At 34.4% G+C, this 20567-nt stretch overlaps 1 protein-coding gene across 4 annotated transcripts in view; it reads right to left on the bottom strand.

The window, feature by feature from the left end:
* LOC131146193 (structural maintenance of chromosomes flexible hinge domain-containing protein GMI1) overlaps positions 1 to 20567 on the bottom strand; it is an 88151-nt gene that overhangs the window by 27826 nt on the left and 39758 nt on the right. For all 4 annotated transcript variants that reach the window (XM_058095587.1, XM_058095589.1, XM_058095591.1 and 1 more), the window contains exons 12-25: positions 16430 to 16480; positions 15193 to 15328; positions 14944 to 14996; positions 14679 to 14807; positions 8480 to 8570; positions 8270 to 8304; positions 7088 to 7163; positions 6795 to 6977; positions 6462 to 6620; positions 6100 to 6121; positions 5879 to 5993; positions 5640 to 5756; positions 4848 to 5174; positions 4643 to 4752 (exon numbers count right to left, since the gene is read on the bottom strand). In XM_058095587.1, the coding sequence (XP_057951570.1) occupies positions 4643 to 4752; positions 4848 to 5174; positions 5640 to 5756; positions 5879 to 5993; positions 6100 to 6121; positions 6462 to 6620; positions 6795 to 6977; positions 7088 to 7163; positions 8270 to 8304; positions 8480 to 8570; positions 14679 to 14807; positions 14944 to 14996; positions 15193 to 15328; positions 16430 to 16480 (1604 nt within the window). The remainder of the gene's footprint in view (positions 1 to 4642; positions 4753 to 4847; positions 5175 to 5639; positions 5757 to 5878; positions 5994 to 6099; positions 6122 to 6461; positions 6621 to 6794; positions 6978 to 7087; positions 7164 to 8269; positions 8305 to 8479; positions 8571 to 14678; positions 14808 to 14943; positions 14997 to 15192; positions 15329 to 16429; positions 16481 to 20567) is intronic.

Below are 20567 nucleotides of genomic sequence, written 5' to 3'. Positions count from 1 at the left end.
CAAGCTACTTTAAGAATATGCTTATTTTTACATTCAGCAACCCCATTTTGTTGAGAGGTATCCACACAGGAACTTTGATGAACAATTCCATTTTCTCAGAGAAAATGTCCCAAGATATCAGTACGTAAAATTTGAATGTGAGTTTGGAATTGTGTTTGAATCATGGAGTGGAAGCTAGCAAAAATAGAACAGACTTTAATTTTATCTTTCAACAAGCAAACTCAACAAATACAAGTATGATCATCAATAAAAGTAACAAATCATCTCATGTGAGTGCGATTAAGAGAGCGTGAGGGCGCCCATAAATCACTGTGAATCATAGTAAAGGGTTAGGATGGTTTGTATGTGGATTTTGAAAAGGAATTACATTGGTGTTTTGCAAATTCACAAATCTCACCGAAATTCAGAAGACGTTTTATTTGAAAAAGTGGAAGGAAATAAGCGTCTTAGATATTGAAAATTTGGATGACCCATCCTAGAATGCCAAAATAAAATTTCACTATCCCTAGAAGTAGATGCACAATCACAAATAGCAGTTTTACATGTTCACTCACATTTGCCTCCTCAAAGTAGTAGAGTCCCTCACACTACTTAGCACTGCCAATTGTCTTCCTTGATAATAGGTCCTCAAAAACACAATGAGAGGGAATAAATTTAGCAAAACAATTGGAATTCTTAGTCAACTGGCTAATGGATAGAAAGTTGCAAGATAAATTAGGAACATGAAGAACAGACTCTAGTGTGATGAAGTTAGAGAGTCGAATATTCCCTTTGCCTGTGACAGACAAGAGTGATCCATCTGCAATTTTAACTTTCAAATTTCTAGCACAGGGTGAATATGATGAAAAAAGATGAAAGGCATCGATCATGTGGTTAGAAGCACCAGAATCAATAATCCAAGGAGTTTTGGATTTAGAGGTTATATTCAAGGCTTGTAAAAAATTACCTCTTTGGGCTAAAGAACCTGAAGAAATATTTCTCGAATTTGAGATAACCTTTTCATCTTGTGTGTAAAGGCAATCCACAATTGGCTCACTCAAATCACAGTCAATGTGTTGCAGATAAGAACATAGGACCTGGTGCTTATCTCGCCTTCGGATCTTCAAAACGAAGGACCTGCAATCGCCTCTCTTCGTTCACCCAAGAAACTTTGGCACCAAGGAAGGAATCGCGGTCTGACTTGACCCGGTTCTTCAAATCTGAGTCCATGGCAATGGTGTCAAGGGTTGTAGAATGAGTGAAGGGGACGAACATCCACCATCCATTCCTGTGGCGACCGTGATTCTGAGTGTTCACGTAGAGTTTCAGCTCCTTCCTCCTCTGTTCGATCTCATTGGAAACTGCATCAGTAACCTCCACATGATTTGGTTTCGTGGTTCATGAAGAATGTAACGACGAGCGACTTAAGCGAGCAAGTGATGCACGAACAACTAACTGGCGAATAGGTGAGGGTATGGCGACACTGCAATGCGAAGGTATAGCGACACCGTGAGGCGAGAGTTGTCACAAACTCACAAGACTCCGCGAGCGTGTGATGGGCAGTAGTTGGCGACGGCGACAAAAAATGAAGGTATGAAACCCTAACTTGAGAGGTCTTCCCTCTAATGCAGAGATGAGGCGAGTCGCAGACTAAAACTCTGTTGGAGGACCTCGTGAAACTCTGTTGGCGGACCTCGTGAGATTCAGAGGTCATCGAACCTTTACTTTGGCTGGCGGTTTCCGCCATTGATAGCTAGGTTTAATCTCCTAGCTCTGATACCATGAAGAATGGAATTTCTGTATTTCTTGAATTTTTTTGTACAGACCAATTTACAATATTTATAATACAATCGAAAGATCTAAATATGGAAATAATCTCCTAAACAAATCTCTCTCAATAATATCAATATATACTTCCCTAGATTACTCCAAGATATTCGAAGATGCTCAGGATTTCTACAACTTAGTTCTCAAAAGAACTTAAACATAACTACACAATTCTTTAACAATCAAAAGTTCCTTACCATACTATCAATATCGTTGCTTTTGTTTAAGAGGACAGCCCAAAAGCTAGCTAACAGTAGGCCAGGTCCTTATTTAAATACAATTTAATATGTACAACAATATAATAAAATAAATGAATAAAAAGACTCAAATACTCTAAATACAACACCATAACAAATAGTCCAATACTGCTACAATACCATCAAACAGTAATAGCCAGACAACCACATTAACTACCACAATACCTACATACAACATTGTTATGGTAACATATGGAGCACCCAATGTGGTAATTCTGCTCCAAACAATAACTAAGCACATGCGTGCATGCAACCCACAAAAATCTTTTTGAAGTTAGTTACCCTATCATTTGGGGTTAGCTACATGACTTCCTCAGTTGTGTACTTGCGTGATATTACCAGACCCTTGATTCATAATTAATCTTCAATTTTTATTACCTTTCAATGTTTCACAAAAAAACATATGTGCTAATCTATTAGTCTTCAATTTATGTTAATTCTTTCATGAAAAAGTATATTGTACAAATGCCATTGTTTTTTTATTGTATATTTTTATAAATAACTTAAATAATGTTTTGTTTAAGTGATATAATGATTAACTATTCTTAATGATAGTGTTAATGAGAGAGAGAGAGAGAGAGAGAGATAGTCCACTATAACTAAAAATAATGCAGTAAATCCTCTTATGTTGCCTCAGTCCTACTCCTAATCTAAATAAGATTACTAATAAGGAGAAAAAAGGAACCACACAAACTCCTAAGAGGGGGGGGGGGGGGGCAGAGAGAGAGAGAGAGAGAGAGAGAGAGTTCCACTGTAATGAAAATAATGCAGTAAATCCTCTTATGTTGCCTTAGTCCTACAGTCCTGCTCCTAATCTTTCTAGGACTACCATTAAGGAGAAAAAAAGAATCGCAATAAGATACTAAGGGATTGTTTGGAACCACAAACCACTTAAGAAGTGCTAAAATGAAAAAAAAAAATGTGGAATAAGTACGGAACTGGATAAGTTTTGAATATTGTAAGTCCGTTTGGCTGTGTCAAAAAATAACTGGTTTTTCACTATGCATTTACTATGATATCCAAGAGTCTATATTATTATCATATTAATAATAATACTATATTTCAAAATATAATTCATATATTATATCACAAAATAAAATAATAAATTTATGTTAAATATATTTTAAGTTAAAATATTGTAATTAATATAATTCATCATTATTATTCTCTAATTATGGTTTTCCCTGTTTTCCTCTGATTTATGTTTGCAGGTAATTGACATCATTTTGCAGGCAATTTGTTTATGTTTGCTTTGTTTGGTTTTTATTACATTTAGGCATGTTTAGATTATTTTAGTTGGATAATGGTTTTGATTTTATAGTATTGGTTTTGATGCCTGGGATGGTTTTGATGGTTTATTTGTAAATCCCATGTGTTTTGCTTGTAACCACGGTTTTCCTCCGCCATAAGTGAGGGCTATCAATAAAATTGGGGTTTTCGTAAAAATAAAATAAAATAAAAATTATGGTATATTGATGTTTATAATAATATCATTAATTAATGAAAATTCATTATTTTATAATAAAATAATTTTTTTAAATATTAATATAAATTTAATTAAAATTAATTCAAGCATTGTTCACGATCTGGCTCCAAAGTCAGATCTGGCTGCTGCAGCTACTCGCTCCCTCTCAGCAACTCCTTCACGAGCTCTATACCTGACCCCAGCTTCACATGCCTCCAATGACTGATTATCTATAGTAACTTGTTTCCCAGTGAGATATGCGCCTCAAACAGATCTTTTCCAAGCTTCAAGGGCTCATCCTCAACAGCGATAGCTTCCGAACCACAATTCTGGTGGCCTCCTCAAGGGTCTAGTGAAGAAGGGTTGCTGGAAAAGAAAGCCTCACTTGGGAATCTGTTGGAGACATGCTCACTGATGAGCTAGGCTGCACCATTGCAAAGATTACAAAAATGACACCATGTAGGAACACTGACACTTAACAGAAGATCCTAGAGCCTTAAGCCATCTTGGATAGCTTATGAAAAAACTACTCAAAATAAGAGGTTTTTAAAGCACTTTATAGAATAAGCACTTTTTTTAACATGCAAAACAGCACGTCCACAAACCCTGATTTTAGGTAAGTGCTATAAGCATTTTATTCAATTGCTGCCAAATGGGAGCTAAATAGAACAAATAACAATAAATAAATGACCTAAATTTCATTCAAAAAATACCATAGGTATTTTATTTTTAGATTAAAATTGCTCTTTTTATTGTCTTCTACAAGATTTTGATTGACATGAGGTTGGTGCATGTTTTGTAATTTGGCTAAACAAAATTAAATGACAAATTCATACCTTCATTTAATACACCAATTGCTGTTCTAATCATACATAAGGTGAGCGGAGTTCGTTCTTCATTGCCAGTTATTAAAGAAATATTTTTTACCAGCCATAAATATGTGAGCAGCCACAACAAACAACAAAGTAATATTGATAACGTACATGCAATGATAGGTCAAGATATTAACTGAAAAAAGGTACTTAAAATGATCAATAGGAAGACAATGAATAGAAAAATGTTACAGCTATCAATATTAACATACTGTGGGCATAATAAATAACTGCCTCCTTACCATACATTAAATGGTAGATTCTTTTCGCTACCCAAGAGTTCCCACCTTCCAACCTGAGATGATGCCTTGACCGATACTCTCTTTTCACAACTTTTAACAACTGAATTTTTCTAGGAAAAAAAATCAGTGAATAAATAACCAGAGAAGGATTTAGAACCATGTAATAATTCCAAAGGACATAACTAGGTTCAAAAATTATACTTACAACATAAAATGAAAATGTATAAACACCAGCCTTTTGAAATAAATTTGGGAGCTTGGATCCAAGTGGAAGGATATATAAGCCATGGAATCCTTTGCGCGAGGAAGGTGCTATGTGTCCTGAATAAATATGATGGGCCTTTTCTGGAATATCCATAGCTTCATTGATAAACTTAATTTCCACATGCATCTCCAAATGATTGTTAACGATATACTTTTGATCCAAGTTCTTTGCAGCATTAGAAGAAAAGAAACTGACGGGCCGAACAACTGCCACAATTTCATTAGGAGGAACATGTCCAGCATAAACTGAAGGGCCAACAGGTAATACCTAAACAGAAACAAAAGCAGAAAAAAAAAAAAAAATTTCACTTTATTTTAAGATGCTTGAGTGTGGAAAGAAGAAGGCGTTGATGAACCATTTTGTTGCTGAGTACGGAGAAGATGGAGTTTAAGCACATCTTCAAATATTAAGCATAAAGGGCATCCTAGCGTACAAAGGTCCCATGTATGTGGAGTCTGGGGAAGGGGCGGACCACAATTGGTCTATAGTACACAGCCTTACTCTTTTGCAAAAGGCTGTTTCCATGCCTTGAACCAATGACCTCTAGGTCATATGGCAACAACTTTACCATTGCGCCTAGGCTCCCCTTCTTCAAATATTAAGCATAAAGTTTGTGAAAATATAATAAAATTCCAAAAACAACTTTTCTTTTTGGTCTCTTCCTGCAACAAAACTAGGGATAAAGGATCTGTATTTTCCCCATAGATAAAGAGAAAGCTAGAATAAACTGACCGAATCAACATCTAGCTTATGACAATCTTTAGCACTCAATATATCAATTGCAGATGGAGCTTTCTGGCGTTGCCTCTCAACTTGGTAATCCCATTCGGCACTTTCAATAGCTACACACTAATGTTAATTGATCAAGGATCAGAAAACTACATAATGACACTAGTACAGTAAAAAAAATTTTAAAAAAAAGGTACAGAAAAAAAAATAGAAAAACAAATTGGAACAAAAAAGAGCCTTACCTTTCCAGAGTCTATCACACTGATGGGTAAGGACATAGATTCACGAATGTCAACACTGAAGCTTCCATCATTCTCAATAAGGGTGCAGCCACGCTCGTCTGAAAGACCTAGTGGCCTTCCAATACCAATTTAAGCATGTCATCAGTAAACACTACAAATTAGCATACTCAAAATATGACAGTTTAACAATAAGAAAACAAGAATTGTAGAAAATAGAGTACCTGCATATAATTCGAGCTCCCCCTATTCTTAAAGAAAAGTGAAACAGTTTAGCATCATCAAACTAAATGGAGAACAGTGTTTTACAAAAATAAGTGAAGAACCCTACTTGACATGCCATTGACACAGAAAATTTTCAAGGGTATAAAGTATAAACATATCTATCATAATTTCAATGTAAAATTAAGATATTGCAGGTGTCCCAAGGCAATCCTGTCATATACTTAGCAAAATTAAGTCCACTCTGTAAATCAGTAATATGGGTAGGATTTAAGACAAAAAAAGTATGCCATTTTAGAAGAATGATCAACATAAGACTAGGGCTCAAACTCCTCCAACGCCAGCATATGTATACATTACTTACCGCCTGAATCCCCTTGAAATCCCTCAAGCAATATATATTCTAATATAGCATAAATGTTGTTTTTGTGGCATCCAGTACACGCCCCCTTGAGGATCTTAACTTTCTGTCCAGATTTCCATGATATTCCTTTCCTCCTTATAATCCGATGAACCCTGGCAACTACAAGTTGTAATAAACTATAAAATTAGCATATATGAATAATATGATAAATCCCTAGTCAGATACAAACAAAAACTCAAATACTTTAAAGCCCGGACCACTTATATGCTAAGCTAATTTACATAACTGAAAGTAAATAATAATTTAGTATAAGAAAAACTAATCAATGCTCACCATCAGATGAAATGCCAAGCCCTTTTCTGTTTGTTGGTTTGATAACAAGAACTGGCTGGTCCTCACCACAGTCAATTTCTTCATCATAATGATCATGCATTTGGAAAATCCACTCTTGATAGTCCCTTTCCAGTTGTGATAGAGACAATGGTTTCTCATCTTTATAGATTTCAAGGTTGACATCTACAGGTAAAGTTTAAATTATTTGACTAGCAGATTCACAAGGAAAAGACATTGTAATCCAAAGGGACTAAATGACTATACTTCAGCCATTTGAAATGGTCTATCATTACCTTTATCATTCTGAAGAGGCTTATTGCCAAAATTTCTCAGCGCAACAGTATAAGGATGATGATGTGCCAAGTCAGTCTGGAAGACAAAAAAAAAGCATTCATCTATCATCATTTAATAAAAGCAGCAAGATGAATGTAGTTGCAGTATTTCTACAGCTACTGTCCATATAACAGACATGCACTATCTACCACAGTTATTCATATGAACAAGTGAACTAATCCAGTACCCTGAGAAACCAAGATTTTCATAAATATAATCTCCTTTAGGCATCCCAAACTGATAGGAAAAATATGTTGCTCACAAAGTCAAAAACAAATTTTGGTTCAGAAGAAATTCAAAAGACAAAGGAGATAATTATCAAGAAAAAAAAAAGAGTCTCCAATGAGAAATTTCTGGCGGAAAGACGAGTTTTCTGACGAAGCTTTACTAATAATGTATGATGGATTCTGGATGGTTGAGGATGAGTTTCTGGTGGAAAACGAGTCCTCTGATTTCCGACGATGCTTTCTGATAATATGCAAAAGGCTTTGAACAGACAAGGCTAGGTTATTGATGAAAAACGAAAGGTTCCTGGTCTTAGGGATGATGATAGCAGAATTGATCTGTGAGAACCACAGGCCGGCTAGGTTTGAAAAATGAAAGGTTCCTGGTGTTAGTGACGATGATTTCAAATGGTGTCTGTGTTCATGTTTATCTTCTACTGTCCACTCGCTTTCTTTTATTACTTTACCTTTTTCAATTTTTAATATTTTCTCCCTTCACCACCTAGCAGTCTGCTATATTGATCTATTTCACCCTTTGTCTTCCTTTTTCTAATGCATATATCAAACACTAAGAACCTATTATTTGTAGTCAAACTTTTGCCTAGGATAACTCACAATTCTTAATGATAAATGATCTACCCTCCTAATTAAGAAAAAATCTATTTGATTTTTATTTTGTTTATTCATGAAGGTTATTTAAGCGTAACAAAGGCCATAAATATGCATGTAGAACTGGCTGGAAAGAAAATCAAGCAAGCAAATCTCAAGAATTTTGTACCATACAGAGATGTTTCAGAAGTATGGCACCAGCTGCACTATACAATGCACACTACCTGAGAAGACTAAAAATATAAATGCATATGCATATGCATAAATACACACACACACAAACACATATATGTCAAAGAAAATCCCTACCTTGTAAGGTGTTGGATCAAAACCAGCATCAGTATCTGCAACCACAACACTGTTCCACTTAAGGAAAAAGAGAAGGAACACGACGACTTTCATATCATAATATGGTACAAAAGAGTTCACAAATAACCATGCTTGTACATCCTTTATGATATATGATAAACAATGATATGCTAACTTGATAGTTAATAATAAAAAATAAGTTTACTTTACCAATGAAGCATTTGACTCTTAAGCAAGATCTCTTCAGGATTTGAGCTTTGTCTCCTTTCTTAATCCTAGGTTCCATGAAAGGAAGTTGTGCCTGTGGTAAAGCAGAAAATGACAAAATTAGTTGCAGCCCTGCAGGAGTTGTCCAACATCTCAATGTTGGTAAGATACATACAAGGTCTTAAATTTCGATTTCGACACAAATTTCGAAGCTCCAAAAGTATGAAAATTTCGACAGAAATTTCATTTATATTTGAAAAAATAATGAAAATCAATAGTAAAGCATGGAATTCTTTTATGAAGCTTTAGAAATGATTAGTAGACATAATAATGTAAGTTTTAGGACTAATATATTACAAGTAAATACATCTAATACTGTGTATGAGGTAGAGAAGTGTAATATAATATGTGCATCAAACATATTTGTAAGATAATGTACATTAAACATATTTAGTGAATTAGTTAAAAAAAATGAAATTCATAAATCATTTAAATATTACTTATTATAAAAATAATGATAATTTACACATTAATGGTTGAATAAAATGTTGTTGTAAGTTTATTTTTTCATATAATTTCAAAAGCACTTGCAATAATCTTTTGTTACGATAAAAATAAATAAAACAAATTAAGAGAGAAATTTCACTTCACTCCTAAATCTCTCATTTGAATTCTGAGGAAATTTCATTGTATAGTTCAAAATTCTACAAGTTTCACTAAAATTTCGAGATTTTGATGAATTTAGGAAGATTTGTTGAATTTCAACAGAAATTATGCAAGACAGAAATCGACTGCCATTTCGATTTCAAGAGTGACGGAAATAGGAAATTTCGACAATTTTGTGGAATTTTAAGACCATGGATACATGTATTCAAGGCATTGGGAAATAAAAAAGATGCAGACAAAATATAGCAAAACAAACAGAAAAAGTGCAATTTTTTCGCAAAAAATTCTACTTGTTTCATTTTCCTTGGTAATTCACAAGCTGTGTAGGATATCTCAGCCAAGAGAAACTTGAAAAATAAGGAATACATTTGTTTTCCACAACAAATTAAGAGGCCATTTGGTATCATTGTAAAAAATTATACAAATGAAAATCAGAAATAGAAACTAAAAACCAGAAACCAGCAACCAGTTTGGTTAATATTTATAAATTTAAAACAAAGTTAAAAACTTAATTAAAAAATGGTCATTTTTTTCTTCAAATCAAATAATCTTATAAAATATGATTAAAATAATAAAATTGCAAAATAACACATTAAAAAAATAAAATTTATTATAATTACTTTAGTTAATTCTTATACTTGCAAATTTTACTTTACAATAAAAATTTTATTAGACATGACAACTGAAAAATAGAAAAATATATTGCATTGGGTTTATTATTATTTTTTGAAATATATGCATATTTTTATTTTAATTATATTTAAATTCAAATGATCATTTTATTTTTATTTTTATTTAAAAGTGCAAAATGAATGATTTAATCCAAAAAAAATATAATCTAGATATTAAAGTTTTAGGCAGCAGGTTGCCAAAACAATTGAAAGCCATAAAATCTGGTTTTTAGTTTTTTTGCAAACTGAAAATTGACAAAGGAAACAGAAAACTGGAAGCATAAACAAATGCATTTTTATAATTTATTTCTTTATTGTGCAGAAACATAAACAAAAAACAAAAAACAACAATGATACCAAACAGACCCTAAAGTAGCCATCTATATTTTTTTCCATAGAAAAAAATGGGATTTCATTACAGAAGGATGTATAAAAAAGAGAATAAGGCATCCACCAACAGGAAAAAGAAAACATAAAAGAAGTAAACTAGAGTCCAAATAAGACCACCTTCCAATCTCGCTGAAGGTCCAAAAAAGACACACCCCCCCCCCCCCGGGGCCCTTAAAACAGCCTGCTGCAAAGGAGCAGAGAGAAGCAAAGACAAGAGATCTTCACTAAACAAATATGAGCCCCTTTTCCACCCAAAGCACACAAATCCTCCAAGTGAAAGAACAGTGCAACACACGAGAGAGAGAGAGAGAGAGAGAGAGAGAGGAGGTGGAGGAGAAGATTCTGAGATATCCAAACACAAGATGCAAGAATCTGGAGATAACACTTTCAAAGACCTCCCACTGTCCAAATAGCAATCCAATGGTCCATGGCAGCCAGAATAGGAGAGAGAATTCCTTGAAAGGCTTTTCTATTCCACACGGCCAAGAAAATAGCAAAGGGGAATGAGGGAGAAAGATCTTCTCCCTTTCTCATTAGATCTGATCCCCTTCCAAGCCACAGTTCACCTCCCACTGTAGCTGCAGTGACCCATTTCTAATTTACAATGGAGATGGCTAAGTTCGACAATTTCTTGGTGCATGAACAATACACGATCAACCGATTCCTCCTACTTCAAACATAAAAAGCATCTATTGATAAGAGTGATAATTTTTTTTCTATAGTAAGGATCTTTCCAAGAGTAGCTTCCCATGTGAAAAAAGCAACCTTTAAAAAGGCTGCTGTTTCCCAAATCAGCTTCCAAGGGAAGTTAGTGTTGCTCCCTGCTAGGGAACTAAGGTGTTAGCTGATAGTGAAGTTCTCATCTTTCCTCAAAACCCATTAGGGCCCATAGGAACAGGCATCATAATGAGACTGATAGAGATTGCTGAAAAAATCTGTAAAAATATCAAGTTCCCAATCAAAAGCATTTCTATTAAAAGGACTATCCCAAACAATCCTTGACTAGTGAACTCCAAGTGTTGGCTAATAAGGGCATCTTTGTTACTCGCAAGTCTGAAAATGGAAGGGAAATAGGAGCTGAGTTGTGAATTCCCACACCAAATATCATGCCAAAAGAAAACATCAGCTCCATTCCCACAAGGAAATAGATGAGAAAAGAAATTTCTCCCATCCCCTTCTGATATATCTCCAAACAGTTGTACCATGAGCTTCCTTTAAAACTTTTGAGGTCCAACCATTCTGATAATTGATAAAGACCATACTTGGCAGCAATGACATCCCTCCAAAGTTGGCTTTTCTCAGTCATGAATCTCCAAAGCCATTTCCCAAGAGGGCCTTATTAAAGATAACAAGGGATCTAAGGCCAAGGCCAACCTTTTATAAAAGTTGTTTGACCACCCCCCATTTAACAAGATGATATTTGAAAACCTCACTGTGACCCCCCAAAGGAATCTTCTATGGAGACCCACTAATCTCTTGGCCACTGTACCAGGGATAAGGAAAAGAGATAAGTAAACCACAGATTGGACAGAGAAATTTTAATGAGAGTCTACCACCTTTTGACAAAAGTTCCTTTTCCAATCAGTGAGTTTCTTTCGAACCTGTCAACAATGGGATCCCAAACACCCTTGTACTTAAACTTTGCTCCCAAAGGGAGGCAAAGATAGGCAATAGGGAAGGCACCAAGTTTACAGCTGAGGATGCCTGCAAGTAAGGACCACAACTGCCAGTCACAATGGAATGATTTCACTTTTGCCAAAATTTACTTTCAAGCCCGAAACTGCTTCAAAACAGAGGAAGATGCATCTAAGGTTAAGAATTTGCTTCGGCTCATCCTCACAAAAGATGATAGTGTGATATGGTTGCTCTTGGATTATTTATAGGGTAACTTGGCAGATGCCTTAACTGAGACCAGTACCTTTGGAAGCCTTTAGATAATCCTGTATTATTTAAGATACAAGCAACCTTCCTAAGTCACTAGATTGCATCTTTTCATATCTCCAAGATCATTGCAAGTGTTAGTTCAGGTTTTCTTAACACCCCCCCCCCCCCCACGCAATTGGATGTTTGTAAAGTTTCTCACGCTAAAATTTACTACAACCTGAGAGTTGAATAATTTTTTGATAAACAAAAAAATAAGTTAGGTAGAAAAAGGAGGAATTACAACCTAGATGAAGATAGGAAATCTTCAAAAAAGGAGAAAAAAAAAAAAAGAAAAATTAACCAAGAAAACCCCTTTCAAACCCTTTCCATTGTAGTTCATCGAGTAGTTTAGATTAGCTAGTTCTCTCTGGCCCTTCTTTGCATTTCTTTTGTAAAAATCAAAACGAACTTCATTAACTCTAGGATTAGACAATCGTAAAACCATCTCATCCATCAATTGTTGTGTCCTTCCCAGAAATCTCCTCCACATGGGTAGGCAAAATTCCATCCTTATATAGCTAATTATCCATACCACCACCCTCAAAAATAGGAATCCCCTCCAAACCTTTTATCAGAGATTCAATAAATCCCAAAGTAAATCAAAAGAGTTGGAACTGTTGGGGTTTGTCCCACATCGGTTGTGGAAGGGACTTGGTAGTCAGTTTTTAAGTGTGACGGAAAGCCTCACCCCATAAGCTAGCTTTTGAGGTTGACAAGGCCCTAGACAACAGGAACCATATCCATATTTCTCCCAAATTTCATCCTTAAGCATCACCCCCCCCCCCCCTCTCCCATCACAGTCAAACTCACTAAGGACTTCACTATCATTACCTGAGAGATCCCCCATTTCTTGTTCTTCTTCCATTTGCTTTCCCTCACACTAGTTGCAGCCCACTGAACACTTGGATTTTCAACAATAGATAACTTTCCTTCTAAATCTCTTCTTAAAAACCTTGGTACTTTTCTACTAGAAGATCCTCTCTTCTCCCCAATTTTTTCCTTCATTCCCACAACCACTTGAACAACCTTCCGAGCATTTTGGCCCCTAAATTATCTCACTCCCATACCAAAAAATTTCACTCCAAAACCATCATTTTTCCCTACCTGAAAGGTGAATAATGCATAATAAAATCTCTCCACTGGTAGGTGTAACAAATACAAAATGACCATGACAAGCTGAATCTTCATCCTACAAAATCATGTGAGTGACAGGCAAGTATTTTCATGCAAATTAATAATTTATACAAAAATTTAGGTCTTGTACATGCATATTTCCCTCGTGTCACTACATGTATGATATTGTACTTCAAAGACAATGTAGCATATAATAATGAAGGGTAAAAACATCCCTTGAGTTTTTTGAATATGACACTCCATCCCCTGAGTTTTTGAAAACTAACAACCCCCCATTCCCCTTGAAGTTTAATTATACGAACAAAAAGAACCTTCTGTTACTCAATAGCTAGTTAACTGTTAAGTTCAAATGAAAAAAATGATGTTTCACCTTAATAAATTGCCATTTTTTACCTTTTCATTCAATTGTACTAAGATAAATTAGAAAAATGACATCAATTAAATAAATTAATTTAAGAAAATTGGTAAATTAAATATAATATTTTGAAAATCAAATTGCTAAACTAATCATACGTCTAACCAGTTTTTGGGTTGACTAGCCCAACTAGTCCTAATTTGAGTCAACTAATTGACACAAGTATGACATCATAACTATATCATTATTTAAAAATTTTTAAAATATCTGAAAAGGAAAAAAAAAAAAAAAAGAATAATGATAACAAATCATAAAAAAAAAAATTAAAATAAATAAAATATAGCTAAATATTTTTAAATTGTAATAACTAATAACTAATAATTTATAAATATATTGCTAGAAAAATATAGATAAAAATTAAAAACGCAAAGTTCAAACTTCAGAATTAAAATCATAGAACAAATGTTAGTCCTTTTGTGTATAAAATATAAAAATAAATGAATAAAAAAAGCAACTCAAATTTACATTAATTGATTGAGCCTACAGTTTGGGTCAGTTTATCCAGGTCAGCTGGTTAATTTACAGTTTTTTCTCAATTTTATTAATACTTCATTTTTCATATATTTTAATTTTTTTTGAAATAATAATTTATGTTATTATGCTAATGTCAATGGGTCGAGTCAATAAATTAATATCATTTTCCTATCACAATTGAATGAAGAGGGGGGGGGGGGAGGGGAGGTAATTATATTGGATAAAATTCAATTTTCTATATATGCTTAATGGTTGACTAACGGAAGGTTCACTTTGTCAATAAAACTAAATCTCAGGGGGTTTTTTGCTAGTTGTCAAAAACTGAGGGGGTGCAGTGTTACATTTTGAAAACTCAGAGGGTGTTGCTGAATTTTACCCAAATATAAATTATGAAACTCCAGACTGTGAATATAGGATATAGGAAAAGAAACTAAATATTAAATACAACAGGACAGTGGTGGTTCCTAAAGTTAACTGTAAACTGAAAAGCAATACTTGGACAAGAAAAACAGAAAATTAGGCAACTCACCCATCGAGCATCTGGAAGTAGACGACCTAGCCGTCGAATAGATACGCGACTAAATGTTTCATAGCTTTCTGAAATTCCAAGTCCTTCAGCATCTAACTTTTCCAAAATCCTCTCAATACTCTCTTTACCCTACTCTTGAGCAAATCACGAAACCCATCCACCCCCCACCATGCCTCACACAAATAAGTTTCTTTACCACTATAAACAATTCCAAAATTTCAAAAGCAGATGAAAACAGAAAGGGAAAAAAAAAGAGTTATCTTGCCTCCACAATAGGAAAATAAACACACTTCAAGCATGCATGAGCCTTCTGGAGACCTTTAAAACAGGGGAAATTTGTTAGTCTTAAAAACCATAAAGCTATCAAATCTGGCATTTCATTTACATCAAATTTGTCAAGGTTGCTCACATAAAATAATTAACTAAAAAAGAAATGGAAAGGAAACAAAAGGTCCTGTCTTTCCACTATAACATAAATAATAATAAAACAAGAAAGAATTTACAGATTACTAACCTGAACCTCTAGTTGCAGTATTGTCCTTCTTACAGTCAAAACGAAGTTGTAGAACAAATTCAGGACCATTACAAGAGTGCAAGTTTGTTGTTGCAATCTCCCCACTTTCAATTTCAGCTAAATCAATGCCATTGACCTGGGAAAGCATTAACTTATTCTTCAGAATTCTCATGGCATTTACTACTTAAAACACTTGACACACTAAAGCATAAATATGACTACACAAGCTGTCCACCGCACACCCACAACCCTACACATGGAGAAAGAAAGCGAGAGAGAATAAATAAAAGGGGCGCTTCACCCGGGGGGGGGATGGCATTTGAAATGCACATGAAGATAAATACACAATATTCTGAGAAAATGGCATAAAATATAACTGGTTGAGCTTATCATTCAACATTACGAAAAAAGGCAAAAGTATAAAGTTCATGGAAATAAATTAAACAATGGAGAAAAACAAATGGATTATATGGTTCCTAGCGCAAACATGGAATATGAAAAAAAAAAAAAGTCAGGGTAAATAGAAATTTTAATTATTTCATTTCACCCTTACCCCATTCTATTAAATATGTTGTTGCATGGCAACCCATAGTGAAAACAAAGGGATCACCAAAGTGAGCCTTTACATCTAAGCTTCAGTGTTTAAAACTTGTAATTTCTTAGATAAATAGGGAGACAAAGACAGGGAGAATTTATTTCTTAGTGGACTCTGATATATATATATATATATAAAAATTAAAAAACAGGCACTACACATCCCCTTTTACATATTAAAAAAAGAAAAATGTAATACCTAGTGCGTAAGGCTCTCATGCCAATTGGGGGTATGGAGAAGGCAAGATGTGCGAAGTCTTACCAGCATGCTTGGAGGAATTGTTTCAATGATTTGAACTTCTAACCTTTAGGTCTTGGATATAACACCCTTAACATTGAATCCAGGCTCGACCCATCCTTTTACATACATACATACATACATACATACATATATATATATATATATATATATAATTAAAAAAAGGCAAAATTTATTTTGAATGAAATTTTCTTCTACGAGGAAAAAAAAAATACAATTTTCAGATGCAAAGAGACAACAGTTTCCCAGAGCAAATTGAAAGAACATCATAACTGATAATAAAACATCTAAAATACAGTGGTAATGATAAGAAGAGAATATTAATATAAAGAACAATTGGGAAAATTTCAAAACATAAAAAACCAATCTAGTAACAAGTAAGACCTGAAACTCAATAGGCATGATTGTCTTGCCTTTGCTGGATACATCATCACACTGCAAAACACAGAAGCACCCCATAATGAAACAAATATACTTTTATGAAAATAATGATGATGTTAACAACATTCAACCAAAGGAAACAAGAGATTTCAAAAAAAAATGTAGATACTTTGACCTTTGACCCACAGGTTCTCTCAAAGGCTGCATGATGCAGGAGAAGAAGGGGCAACTATGGGATGATGAGGAGATAATAGAGGAACATGAGAGAGAGAGAGAGAGAGAGAGAGAGAGAGAGAGAGAGCGAGAGGAAAGGGACGCAAGAGAAGGGTAACAACTACCCTCTCAAGGGATCACCGAACCCACAAGCCACACACAAAAACACAACTCAGTTCATAGTCTCACTTAGCTTAAAAATTTATTATGACAAAGACTTCACAAGATAAAAACTAGAAATAAACAAAATTGCAATAACAAGATTCCACAATCTGTCACTATGTCCGTTTATTTTTTCTTTTTCTCAATAAACATTCAAACTCCGCCTGTGATGCACTTAATTTCCTAATCTTTTCACACACAGCCGATCCCAATCCCAGGTAAAGGAGGATGGTTGCGTTAGGTAGCTGACAGCCAGCGTAAAATTTCTCAGATGACTATGATATGAATCCTTGCCAAATATTTGATGGGGCATCCCCTACGAGTGACGCGTTGCACTTGTACCACTCGAGTGTAGCAAAAAGTAGGTGAGGGTGGGCTAGGTCGTCGCACCGAAGCGATGCGCCATGTTGGAACCCACGTATAGTGTCCAATAGGCGAGGGTTCCTACATCATTTTGGACGTGGGTAGATAAAGAAGTTAGTGTAGGAAAGTAGGATTAGATTAGCTACTTGGAATATAGGGACACTTACAGGTAAAAACATGGAAATTGTGGACACAATAAATAGAAGAAGAATTAATATAATTCAAAAAACTAAGTGGGGGAGAAAGTTAGAAAAATTGATAAATCAGGAATTAAACTTTGGTACACTAGAAAAGAAAAACATAAGAATGGAGTAGGACCAGGATTTAAAGAAAGATGGTGAGGTTACTTTAGTAAGTTGTTTAATGAAAATCAAATAGAAGGCTTAAACTTAGATTTGACAAATGAGGAAAAGACTAAAAATAAGAGATTTATTCGCAAAATTAGAGTTAACAAAGTTAAGTTTGCACTAAAAAAAATGAAAAATGGGAAGGCTATAGGACCAGATAACATCCAAATTGATGTTTGGAAATGCTTAGGTGATAATAGAATTATATGGTTAACTAATTTATTTAATGCAATTATAAAAGCTAAGAAAATGCCAGATGAAAAGAGGAAAAACACTTTAATACCTATATACAAAAATAAAGGTGATATTCAAAATTGTAGTAATTATCGTGGAATTAAACTTATGAGTCATAGGATGAAACCATGGGAAAGGTTAGTTGAAGATTAAGGTTAGAAACGAATGCCTCAAAAAATCAATTTGGTTTTATGCGTGAGAGATCTACTGCAGAAGCTATATATCTTTTAAGAAAATTAATGGAAAAGTTTAGGGAAAAGAAGAAGGACTTGCATATGGTATTTATTGACCTAGAGAAAGCATATGATAGGATACCTAGGGAAATTCTATGGTGGGTTTTAGAAAAAAAGGATGTATGTAGTAGGTATACTGATGTCAAGGATATGTACGATGGAGTAATGACTAGTGTAAGGACTATAGATGGAGAAACTAGAGAATTCCCAATCACCATAGGCGTACATCAAGGATCTGCTTTGAGCCTTTATTTTTTTGCTTTAGTGATGGACCAACTGACTAAGAGTATTCAAAGTGAGGTTCCATGGTGTATATTGTTTGCAGATGATATTGTATTAATTGATGAAACTAGGGGTGGAGTGGAGGCTGATTTAGAATTATAGAGAGAAGTTTTGGAATCTAGAGGCTTTAGGATAAATAGAAATAAGACTAAATATATGAAATGTAATTTTAGCAATAATAGGAGGAATATTAGAGACAAAGTTAAACTTGATGATGAAGAAATAAATAACACTTGTAGATTTCGATACCTTGGATCAATTATGCAAGTTGAAGGAGAAATTGAAAATGATGTAATGCATAGAATTAAAGCAAGTAGGGTAAAATGGAGAAGTGTTTCAAGTGTGTTTTGTGATCGTAGAATACCCTTAAAATTAAAATAGAAGTTTTATAGGACAACTATAAGACTAGTTATGCTATATGGATCAGAGTATTGGGCGACAAAGAAATAGAATATCTAAAAAGTAAAAGTGGCCAAGATGAGAATGCTTAGATGGATGAGTGGTATAACACTGAAAGATAAATTAAGGAATGAACAAATTTAAGATAAGTTAGGTGTAACTCCTACAAAAGATAAGATAAGGGAGGGACGACTCAGATGGTATGGAAACTTGCAATATAGGTCACAAAGTGTGCCATAAAGGAAGAGTGAGCTAGTTACTCTAAGGGGCAGTGAAAGGGGCAAGGGGAGACCTAAAATAACTTGAAAGGAGATAGTGAATAAGGAATCAACTGCCCTGAATCTATCAAAATAAATGGTCCATGATTGCATAAATTAGCGGAAAAGGATTTATATAGCCAACCCCACCTAGTGGGACTTAAGGCTTGGTTTTATTGTTGTTGTTGTTGTTGTTTTAATAAACATTTAAAAAAAAAAAGAAGCTAAATTCAATTCACAAGTAGCATCCCGCCAAATTCCATAAGAAGGCCTCCTCAAGTCGCTGAATGTGAGAGGGTTATATCATCTTTTTCCACTATTCTCCCCAATCCGAGCAACATCTCTGAAAATCGATCTTCTTGTCATTGTTCTTTCTTGAACTCAATCTTGTCTCCACAAAATGAGCTAAATAATTAAGGGTATCTGCAATGTTAACTGACAAGTGTTTTTCATTGATGTAATATCGAAATGTGACTCGCATTAAATCATCCATGCAATAAAATTCACTAAGCTTGGATTTGCTAAACCAGAGTTTAGTCCTAGCGAAGAGTTATTTGTATATGGGAAAGCACCAATTACCAGTTAAGTTGGCATCTGCAGCACTATATTATCATTCTCAACTACCATATAACTTATTTCATGTGAATAAAAGTCTACTGTTAAATCAAATTATACAAACTTCGTGACATCATTTTATTTTTTACTTGGTAAATCCATTGGCATCAAAAGACTTCATGATGGATTCTTCAACAAAAATATTTACATTAAGCGTGTCATACACATGAGCACTAGAATTGCAAACAATTTCTAAACCAACCTAAATGACAATATTTTGGTTGTGAACCTGAATTAGTCTATGAAGCTCCCTTGAACCACCAAACTTTCAACCTTGTATCACTTGAGACAACCTTTGAGTGCTGTGCAACAGCTTTTTAGTAAATATCTATTAACAACACTCAAGAATGAAGCTACACTCAATATAAAGGGGGCTATTCTTTTGAACATATATAATGTTAAAAATTGAAATATCAAAGTTTTTATCTCATATATTTCATTGTGTTTGACCCATTTACCCCAAACAAACTACTCCCTAACATCAATCCATTTGTTTTGGATATCTTCCATTAAAGAAGCATAAATAGCCGATAGTGTGTTCCCTTCCCCATTAAATACTAACCATATAATTACATTATCATTATTGAAAACGTGTGGGTTAATTGTAGTCCCCTCCCCCCCCCCCCCCTTTTTGGAGGTCGGCTCTAGTGCTAAAAAAAAAAAATTCATAGCTTTGCCACACATGCAACTCACGCTTAAAAAAAGTTAGGTTCCAAAAAATTATTTTAGTACACATGAGCTAGACTTGGAGCACACTGCTTAGAGAAACTAAGACCACACATTCCATTGAATACTGAATGAATACAAGAAACAACACCAACAGCAACCAAGCCTCAAGTCTCACCAGGTGGGGTTGGCAACATTAATCCTTTCCCGCCAATTTACATGATCATGGGCAATTTCCTCTGACAATTTAAAGGCTATTAAACCCTACTATCTTATTCCAAGTAGATTAGGCTTACCCTTAACCCTTTTTTTTAATAGGTGAAGGAAACTTAATTGAAAAGGCATCAAGGGGATGCCGACCCATGGTACA

The sequence above is a fragment of the Malania oleifera genome, chromosome 13 (assembly GCF_029873635.1).
Source record: "Malania oleifera isolate guangnan ecotype guangnan chromosome 13, ASM2987363v1, whole genome shotgun sequence".
In the NCBI taxonomy this organism is placed as follows: Eukaryota; Viridiplantae; Streptophyta; class Magnoliopsida; order Santalales; family Ximeniaceae; genus Malania; species Malania oleifera.
The sequence above is the reverse complement of the archived record's forward strand: the minus strand, read 5'-3'. Positions and strand labels throughout refer to the sequence as shown.